The sequence below is a fragment of the Carlito syrichta genome, unplaced genomic scaffold (genome assembly GCF_000164805.1).
Source record: "Carlito syrichta isolate Samal-C Ts95f unplaced genomic scaffold, Tarsius_syrichta-2.0.1 Scaffold314844, whole genome shotgun sequence".
NCBI lineage: Eukaryota > Metazoa > Chordata > Mammalia > Primates > Tarsiidae > Carlito > Carlito syrichta.
In genome coordinates, this window is record NW_007258940.1 from 233,797 (window position 1) to 244,349 (window position 10,553).

The following is a 10,553-nucleotide window of genomic DNA, read 5'->3' on the forward strand; positions in this document are numbered from 1 at the left end:
CTCGCACTGGGCACATGTCCTCTCACCTTTCCCAGCTTCTTGCTTCTATAATTCTTGCCTCTCTCCCCTACATCAGCCGTTCCTCCCTTCCCCTACCCCCCTACTGGATCACTTAATAAGCATGCTGTCATTTCCTAATTAAAAAAAAAAAAAAATCACTCCCTTGTTCCCACATCCCCTTTAGCTACAGTTGAATTTCTCTGTTCCCCTACCCAGCAAGGTTTCTCAGAATAATGTTGTAGAGCTGTTCTTTCACCTCTTCACCTTCCACCCTCCCCATAACCTCTCTCTTACTCTCATCACCGTGACCGGTCACCTCTACGCTGCTAGATCTGGTCACCATCTTTCTCACCTTCTCAACCCCTGGCAGTGTGTGTTGCAGTTATCCCTCCGTCCTACCTCAGATGGTCTCCACTCTTGGCTTCTCTCCAGTCAGTCCTAACTCCTCCTTACTTCTTTGCACAGAACTCTTTTTTTTTTTTGAGTTGGAGTCTCACTCTGTCGCCCAAACTGGAGTGCAGTAGCATGCTCTCGGCCACCGTAACCTCAACCTGCTGGATTCCAGCAATGCTTCCATCTCAGCCTTCCAAGTAGCTGGAACTGCAGATGCATGCCACCACACCCGGCTAAGTTTTGATTTATTGTAGAGACGAGGTCTCGCCAAGTTGCCCAGGTGGGTCTCGAACCTGCGGGCTCAGGCAATCCACTCGCCTCGGCCTCCCAAAGTGCTGGGATTATAGGCTGAGCCACCGAGCCCAGCCTGCACAGAACTCTTGATTCCCCAATGTGGCCATATCTGTCTGAAGCACTGCCATCCTCCAAGAGGTTAAGACAAAACCGCTGGCTCAGGCAATCCACTCACTTCGGCCTCCCAAAGTGAAGTGTCCTCCCTTTTATGACAGTTGTCCTATTCTACTCCCCCTTCATTTCCTGCCAAGTTTCTTGCAACAGCTTCTAATCAGTCTCCTTATTTCCTTCCTGTCTACCTCCCTTCACCTTTTCTCTACCCAATAGGTGGTATAATTTTTTTTTTCTGAGTTGGAGTCTCATTCCGTTACCCAGGCTGGAGTGCAGTGGCACACTCATGGCCACCCTAGCATCAACCTGCTGGGCTCTGGCGATCCTTCCTCCTCAGCCTTCCAAGTTGCCAGAACTATAGGCATGCGCTATCATACCCGGCTAATTTTTTGACTTATTGTAGAGACAGGGTCCCACCATGTTGCCCAGGCTGGTCTTGAACCCGCAGGCTCAGGCAATACTCTTGCCTCAGCCTCCCAAAGTGCTGGGATTACAGGCTTGAGCCACCACACCCAGCCATGAGTCTCTTTAAGAAGTAGTGAGATCACTAAAAATTAGTGAGCTTACTCCTGTTGTACACCCTCAAGTTCATTCATCCATTAACAAATCCTTATCATGTGCATACCGTGTACCTAGCACTGTTGGAGGCTTTGAGGACAAGACCATGTCCCTGCTTTACCCTTTGTTCTGTTAAGTGCTGCTTTGATCGGCTCTTCCTCTCACTGCCCTTCTGCTCCCAGGTTTTCCCTCTGCTCCCCCAGCTCACTGGTCTAACTCAGCTTTAGGGCCTTTGATTCTCCTCTTCCCCTTCCCTGGAAAGCTTCTCACTGACTGGCCTTTTCTTGCCATTCAATTTTCGTACCAATATCACTTACCAAGGAAGTAATCCTAGGAAAGTGTGGACAGATGTCATTGTGCATACTTTAGATAGGAATAATGTATCAACCAGGAAAATGACCCAGATTGCCTATCTCATGGCCCAGTGCTCCTTTTGCATAAATATTCAGAGAAGAAAGTAAATACTTATATCTTTAAAAAGGAAATACCTAAGCAATAATCTCATATCTCTAAATATCTCTCGAATACTACACAGTAACTAGCATATAATAGATACCAAATAAGGATCAGCTGATTAAATAAGTTAATCAATATCAAGAATGACAAGCGTGCCACTGCCATTAAAAAGTCTTCATATTCTAAGATTGAAGCTTGATACATACAAAGATTGCATTTTGATTAGTGTGTATTAGGCTTCTGTTTCTTTGGTCACTTTATATAGGAAATAATTCACATTTGTCAGATCCCTAAGGACACTTCTCAACAAGGAGAATTAAACCTGATGTTTCTGTTCTAGTATAGACTGATTTTTATCAAAGTCACTTTTTTTTGCTACCAAAAATGTTTCCAAGGCAATGTATACAATGTTTAATAGCATATGAGGCCCAGAGAGAAAGATGTCATTTTTAGTCCCTGCTTCTGTTATCAATTTATTTTGCCCAGGCTCAGCAGTTTTCCCAGTTATACACTAGATAATACAGTGGTTGGAAAGAAACACCTGATTTTTTTTTTTTTTTTTTTTTTTTTGAGTTGGAGTCTCACTCTGTCACCCAAACTGGAGTGCAGTGGCTGCCACTGCATCCTCGACGTGCTGGGCTCCGGCGATCCTTCTGCCTCAGCCTTCCAAGTAGCTGGAACTACAGGCACACACTACCACGCCCGGCTAATTTTTGATTTATTGTAGAAATGAGGTCTTGTCGAGTTGCCCAGGCGGGTCTCAAATCCGCGGGCTCAGGCAATCCACTCACCTCAGTCTCCCAAGGCACGGGATTATGGGCTGAACCACCAAGACTGGCTAACACCTGATTTTTGAGAGGAAAAAAGTTGCACCATGAATCAAGAGAATTCTGAGAAGATTCACTTAAACACAAGGCTAAATTACAGGAGAAAGATGTGAAAGCATTTTGCTAGTTCTGACATCTTGCAGTCTGTATGTTACTCAGTGTCTTCTGCCTCCCCTGTACCCACCACATTGAGCAGTCATGATGGCGGGGTGGCATAGATGGGATATGGTAGCTGGCAGGAGCTGCTAGGTAAGAGTTGTCCACAGAGCAGTCCACAAGCCTTTTAGAGCCAACCTTGGAGCCCAGCTGGAACATAAGGTGTATGAGAGTGAAGGCTTTGCCTGGGTCTTAGCCATGTCCTCAGTGAATTCACTTGCATTCTCCCCTCAGATGAGCTCCGAGACAACGACAGCATTTGTGACAGCGGCGTGGAGACATCCTTCCGCAAACTCAGCTTCACAGAGTCTCTGACCAGCGGCAGCTCATTGCTAACTCTTAACAAAATGCCCCCCGATTATGGGCAGGAAGGCAAAATTTAGCCTGCTGGCAGTTTGTGTAAACCAAAGCCCTAAACTTCCACTGCATTGTCCAAAAGAAGGAAGCAAAGTGCATCCAAAGGTGCTCAGAGGAGAGCCAGCCTGCCTGAATCATCATCAATTTAACTTAAGGCCTTTTAAACTTGGCTTCCTTTCTTGGTTCATAAATGAATTTTAGCTTGGCTCACTTGCAGACGGTATCTAGCAATCACAGCACTGGACTGAGCTGATGTAGGGTGGGGGGCGGCAGGGTTAAGTTGCTTACTGAGCTTTGCCGGATTGCTGCTGGATCACAGTTGCTTTCTGTTGTTGTTGCTGCTGTCCCTCTGCTGTGTTCTCACGATCATTAAGGGTATCACTGTTCCTACCCAGTGTTTTTTTCTAGCACAATTGTGCATTCAGATTAAGGATTAAGAAAAGGGATATTTTAAATCGAGACTAATTTGGTGTGCAATAAAAAAAAAGGCTTTTCGCTTTTTCTATTGTGCTTATCTCTGTGATTTGAAAAAACATGTATTTGTCAATATTTAAACATGGTTACAATCAGTGCTGAAAATGGTATTTTCCCCTTTTTCTGCATTTTGCTATTGTAAATATGTTTTTTTAGATGAAATACTTTAAGAAAAAAATGTTGGATTTATAAATGCTATTTTTTATTTTACTTTTATAATAAAAGAAAAAGCAAATTGATGACCTCATGTTGTCTGATCTCTGCAAATACTTTCCTAAGATGAGTCCTTATAATCATGGGATCATTCCACAGCCTAGTTATCACATTCCCCATTAGAGTCCATCTTTTAAATCTAGAAATGAACACAAAAAATCTTATCAAAAGAAAAGTATTTTAACCTGAGATATGAAAGCTTTGGGTTTGTCAAAGCTCCTCCATCTCAGGCAAGACTGTATCTCTTCAGGGTGTTCTTGTCTCCATGATGCATAAAGCATTGAAATTTTAATGTGCCAGAGGTCCCTGGACAGGGAACCTTCCAGCATGAAGCTTTGCTGAACTGCTTTTCCTCAAAGAGTTGGAAATAAGGGAGAGGGGAAAAAAATCAACAGTTTTTGAATGAGGGGCCGTGGGGGTCATTGTGATGTGCAGTCAAGATCCCTCTTTGACAAAGGGCTTGTCTGCTGGGATTGTACTCTCCAAGTCTGCTCCTTCAGGGACTCTCTCCACTGCTGAAAGCCATGTCCCCCTAGGCACATCCATTTCCATGGTGGCCCCCACGCAACACTGATCCATGTGGGTGTATAAAAGCCTATCCAGCCCAGGACAGCACCGAAGTGCTGTTTGAGCTTGAGTCCTTCATGAGGTTGGCTGAAGCTGCACTACACTCAGTTCTCCCTCTGCCAGGTCCTGCCTCCTCCCACCTCTGCCTTCCACATACCTCAGGATCTCCCAAATAAACACCCTGCACATGAATCTCCATCTCAGAGTCAATTTTGGCAGAGAACATGGCCTGCACAGGTGCTGGGAACCATGCTGAACAACAGTTTTGCACATGTTAAGTAATTTAATCTTGAAAATAACTCAGGTGTGTAGAATTATCCCCAATTTACAGAGAAGGAATTTGAGGCTTAAAGAGTTCAAGTAGGCTATAGTTAAACAACTTTTGAGTTTACACACAGCTCTGTCTAGCTCCAGAACTCATAAGTTAGGGCATTATCTTGATAGGATAAGAAGGTAACTAAAAATAGAGTCCAGAAATAGACTCCAAAATATATAGAAATTTAGTATATGATAAAGTAAAATTTCAAATCAATGAGGAAATTATGATTATTTAATAAATAGATGTCCCAACCAGTTAATCACTTGGAAGAAAATCAATCTGAACCCCTACCTCACCCCTTTCATCAAATTAATTTCCAGATGTATCAAAAATTAAACCATAGAAATACTAGAAACTGTGAATAAATAATCTTGAAGAAGGAAAAACTTTTATAAACAAGACTATTCTCTGGTGCAAAAACAGTTTGAGTTCTTCATTTTATAGTGCATCCCAAATAAATGGAATCTTAAAGAGAATTCTACTTCTGTTTTCTATTACATTACCATTTCTCCACCCCACCCACCCTCATTATTTCAGTTTTTTAAAACCATATCTATAAAGTGAAGAGTGAAAAAAATACAGCTCTGACCTTCTTTAAGTCTTTTTTTTTTTTTTAGTCAGTCTCACTCTGTTGCCCAGACTAGAAGGCAGTGTCACATTCAAGGCCACCACAGCTTCAACCTGCTAGGCTCAGGCGATCCTTCCACCTCAGCCTTCTAAGTAGTTGGAACTACAGGTGTGCACCACCACACCCAGCTAATTTTTTTTTTTTTTTTTTTTGTAGAGAAAAGGTCTCACCAAGTTGCCCAGGCTGTCTTGAAACCCTGGACTCAGGCAATCCTCTCACCTCAGCCTCTCAAAGTGCTGGGATTACAGGCTTGAGCCACCACACCTGGCCTTTTAAGCCTTAATTCTCACACAAGTAGCCATGTCACCATTCCTCTCCAGGACCTCTCTGGGGCAGATAGGTGTCCCTCTGGCCACACCAAAGTCTCCTGTCTTACAACATGATACTGGTACTCCTCCCACTGAGGGGAGGGGCTTGCGTTCCTTCTCTGCTAATCTAAGCAGGCCTGTGACAACAGTGGAAGAGATGCTAAGTAACTTACCAGGTTAAGTCATAAAATGTAATACAACTTCCCAGTGGTGCTAGGTCGCTGCCTCTTAGAACCTGGTTATCATGCTCTGGGGGAGCCAAGTGACCACATAGAGAAATCAAATACAGGTGTTGGTCAGCAGCCTTACGGAGGTCCCAACCAGTGCCAGAACCAACCTCAAGATATGTGAAGGGAGTGGAGCCTTCAGGAAATTCCAGCCCTCAACCATTGAGTCACCCCATCTGGCCTTCAAACTGCCTCAGCTGATGCTGCCCAGAATAGAGACAAGCTGTTCTGCTGAGCCCTGCCCAAATTGCAGATTCGTGAGCAAATTAAATAATGTGTTTTTTTTTCTTTTTTTTTTTTTTTGAGTTTAAGTCTCACTTTGTCATCCAGGCTGGAATACATTGGCACACTTGTGGCCAGTGCAATCTTGACCTGCTGGGCTCAGGTGATCCTTCAGCCTCAACCTTTTAAGTAGCTGGAACTACATGCGCATGCCACCATACCCAGCTAATTTTTTGATTTATTGTACAGATGAGGTCTCACCAAGTTGCCCAGGCTGGTCTTGAACCCGTGGGCTCAGGAGATCCTCTCACCTCGGCCTCCCAAAGTGCTGGGATTATAGGCGTGAACCACTGCACCGGACCATGGTTGAGGTTGTAAGCCCTAGCTGTGGAATGGAGTAGAGTGGACTGTCACCATTCTCCAGGTCTCTAACTTGACAGTTCCCTACTAAGAGTTAACTTGAAAGAGAAGCTGATTTGAGGATGAGGAGCAATTAAGCAACTCATGTCAAGACAGAAAAATAACACTCTCCTTCTTTCATAAGAAGACTCTTTTCTGTTCCAGAAATAAGATCTCAGTCCTGGTCTGCTAGGACAGGAAGATCACCAGTGCTATCTGGATCTCTGTAGAAGGAGTATTTTTCTGTTTTTCTTTTTCTTTTTTTTTTTTTTGTGTTGGAGTCTCACTCCGTCGCCCAGACGGGAGTGCAGTGGCACACTTCCGGCCACCGCAGCCTCGACCTGCTGGGCTCCGGAGATTCTTCCGCCTCAGCCTTCCAAGTAGCTGGAACTACAGTTGTGCGCTACCATGCCCGGCTAATGTTTTTGATTTATTGTAGAGATGAGGTCTCGCCAAATTGTCCTGGCGGGTCTTGAACCTGCAGGATCAGGCAATTCACTCACCTCGGCCTCCCAAAGCGTGGGATTACATGCTGAGCCACCGAGCCTGGCCGTATTTTTCATATTGTACCAGCAGATGGGGATAAACCAAAAGGAATGCAGGAGATTAGGTGGGACGCTACAATGGGCCTGAAATAAACCTTCCCGGAAAGCTTGTGTCATAGCAGGAGACCATTTAAAAATAGCTTCCTCAGAACTTCAGTCATTTTTGAGGTTTCTGTACTCTGCAGGCATAACCCAGACTTTTTCAGGATCAGTGGCCTTTCTTTTCAGCAGAAGGAAGCCCTGCTGCTGTTTATTTACCCACCTGAGCCCCCTGCAGTAGCTGTATGTGGCACAGCCATGCCTGGTCACCACTATGGAGTATAGACCCTCAAATGTCCATGGCCTTTTGTACATTTTAGCAGGAGAAAGGAGGAGAGGAAAGAGCCAGCTGAATTTGAGCATTTATTACATGCCAAGCCTTTGAATTAATGAGTTCTAATGACAATTCTCAAGACATTCTAGGAATTATATTGAACCCCAGTTTAATGGAGGGAAACATAATGGGAAGCTGTTAAATAACTTACCCCAAGCTTATCAACCCCAATCAAACCCAAGCCTATCTGATTCCAAAGACTATTCTTTAGTGAAGTCTGAAATCCTTTGACAAAAGGATGCTTTTTTTTAAAAGAGAAAGAAAAATGCATAGAGATCTATATAAAGTCTATGGGGTCATCATGTACCCAAGCAAAATGCAAAATGCACCCACTAAAAGAATAAGTTGTTTGGTTAAAATGACTTGATTTTGTTTCTAATAACAGGCAAAGAGCTTAAATGTGAATCATTCATTGACTGGAGGTTGTTGCATTTCTTTCTTCTCGCCATTTTGTGCTTTTGGAGAAAACTATCCTGATGTGTGTGTCCCCAGGTAATGAACATAGGGAGGGGGGGCCAAGAGAGGGTGAAACTAAAAGTGTTCATTTTTTTTTTTTAGATCATCTAAGTTAGGGTTAGGTAAGATCTTAAAGATCAGATCATCTCCCTAGACAAATCATCCAAGTCTTTGTCTTTTCATAAATACTTACAGTGTGAGAGAATCTCCTCTCTACTAGCCTCACTATGGCAGGCTGCTTCATGCAAATACAATCCAAGACTACACGCTCCTGTCCACTGGTTTCCTAGGTTTGGGTTTGACTTTGGGATTGGGGGAGACACTGAAGAGGGTCTTGAAATTAAATGGATTTCATTCCATTATTATGGTTTCCACTATGTCTACAATAGCCTGCTTCTGTTACCCTAGTCAAGTGAATAGTTCTACAAGTTGTTCAAGTTTCTTAGAATGAGAGGGAGAGAGAAGCTGAGATAACATCTTCTCACTTTTGTCAGCTAGCTTTTTCTTTGCAAAATGATTATCTCATTGAAATTTCACAATAGCCTTCAAGGAATGAAGATATGTATTCAATCAAGATCTCTTGGGCATCTGTTGCATACTCCGCACTACAGTGGGTGGTCATCACTCAGTATCTCTTATTACTTTCTCAAAAACTTTGTGAGGTAAGTATTTTTGTCCGTGTTTCACAGATAAGGAAACCGAGGCACATAAAAACTATTACTGCAGGGTTTCCTGACTCCAGTAAGATGTTTTAATAGACAACATTTGCAGCAGGAACAGGTGATTAGAATGTCTCTGTTCCACTTAGTCATGCAGAGATCCAGGCTGATAGTCATTTTTCCTCCAACACTTGGCTCCCAAGGTCTTTCTGAGGGTGATAGTCTCAATCAGCTGGAAAGGGGAAAAGCTGAGAGGAATACATGTGGGAGTTTGAATGTGTCATTTTTTGTCATGCTGCGCTGGAGAAAAACTTTGATCCCGTGGCCACACTAAAAACAGAGAGGCTAGAGGGATGGTCTATTTTTGTTGCCACTATTAAGGACGCTGTCGATTTTGGTCACCTTCTCTGACACAGATCATAATATCTTCCCTGAGGGAGGCTGAGCCTCAGGGTTCTTTCTAGTTCTGCCATATGCAAACATTCCCTCTGAATGTCATCAGCAATCATGGTAAATGACTATCATCTAAGGCAAAGTCATTTCCCACAATTAAGGATGAAGGATGAGGCTGGGCGCAGGGTACAGTGGCTCAGATTTGTAATCCCAGCACTTTGGGAGATGAGGATTACTTGAGCCTAAGAGTTCTAGACCAGCCTGGGCAACATAGCAAGACCTCGTCATGCCCCTGTAGTCCCAGCTACTCAGGAGGCTGGAGTTTGAGGGTGCAGTGAGCTGAGATTGTACCACTGCATGCCAATCTGGGCAACAATCAGGCCCCTACTCAAAAACAGATAAATAAAAAAGAACGAAGGATGCACTGTAAGGACAAAGTTACAGTTTTCCCTTAAGGAAATCATCAGAAATGATCAAAGGTATACGGAAAAGTAGGATGGGGAGAGTTACCGCAGCAAAGTCTTGTTGCCCTTGCACTGACTCAGAGACGCCTGCTCTCCAGCCTCATGCTCTATGGTTCCTTAAATGCTGCACAAGAAGTCTTGGCCATGAGGATATCAAGATTAACCACCTTTGAGTGGCCATGGTTTTGGGGATGCCATCCAAAGGCAAAGGGCAAGCAAGCAAGTTTATCTTTCTTGTGATCAGTAGAAAACTGGCAGGGTTTAGCTCCCATTTTCTCAGATGAATGGGAATGGAGCAGATGTTGGTCTTTGGGGAAATAATATTCTCTTCAGGTCAGAAGCATAGCAGATGAGACAGAATTCTAGAAACTCCTTTTCCTAGGATTCCATTTGGGATCCAGAAAGCTGAGTTGGTGATGAAGATGGGGAACCAAAACCTTGAGGACTGCAGTGGGGGTATATGAGGTCAGGGAAGGCCTTAGGCTGATGCCAAATACTAGACACCTGGGTTAGGTTCATTACCTGGCAAAAAGAGATAGGGATTTTCTTCATTTCAAAACTTTTTTGTCATTCCCTTTTCTAAGGCAATATAGTGCACAACTTCTTATTTCATTTTATTTTTTTGCTTTAAAAATTTGAATGGAAGCTGGGCTCGGTGACTCAGCCTGTAATCCCACGCTTTGGGAGGCTGAGGTGAGTGGATTGCCTGAACCCACGGGTTCGAGACCCGCCTGGGCAACTTGGCCAGACCTCATCTCTACAATAAATCAAAATGAGCGGGGCAAGGTAGCACACGCCTGCAGTTCCAGCTACTTGGAAGGCTGAGGCGGAAGGATCGCCGGAGCCCAGCAGGTCGAGGCTGCAGTGGCCGGGAGCGGCCACTACACTCCAGTCTGGGTGACAGAGAGAGACTTCAACTCCAAAAAAAAAAATTTTTTTTTGAATGAAAAACTTCATGCCATCAATTTTTTCATTTGCAGTATCCATTTTTACCACCGCATTTAACTAATTAATTAATTAATTTATTTATTAAGTTGGAGTCTCACTCTCACCCAGACTGAAGGGCAGTGGCATACTTCCAGCCACCGCAGCCTCGACTTGCTGGGCTCCGGCGATCCTTCTGCCTTAGCCTTCCAAGTAGCCGGAACTACAGG

The 10,553-nt window shown here is 43.9% G+C and overlaps 1 protein-coding gene across 2 annotated transcripts in view; it reads left to right on the top strand.

The window, feature by feature from the left end:
• The window catches only part of NFKB1 (nuclear factor kappa B subunit 1), a 122,360-nt gene extending 118,487 nt beyond the window's left edge, over positions 1–3,873 (top strand). For both annotated transcript variants that reach the window (XM_008072081.2, XM_008072082.1), the window contains one exon: positions 3,030–3,873. In XM_008072081.2, coding sequence (XP_008070272.2) covers positions 3,030–3,178 — 149 coding nt within the window. In that variant the 3' untranslated portion in view covers positions 3,179–3,873. The remainder of the gene's footprint in view (positions 1–3,029) is intronic.
• The last annotated feature ends 6,680 nt before the right edge of the window (positions 3,874–10,553 follow it).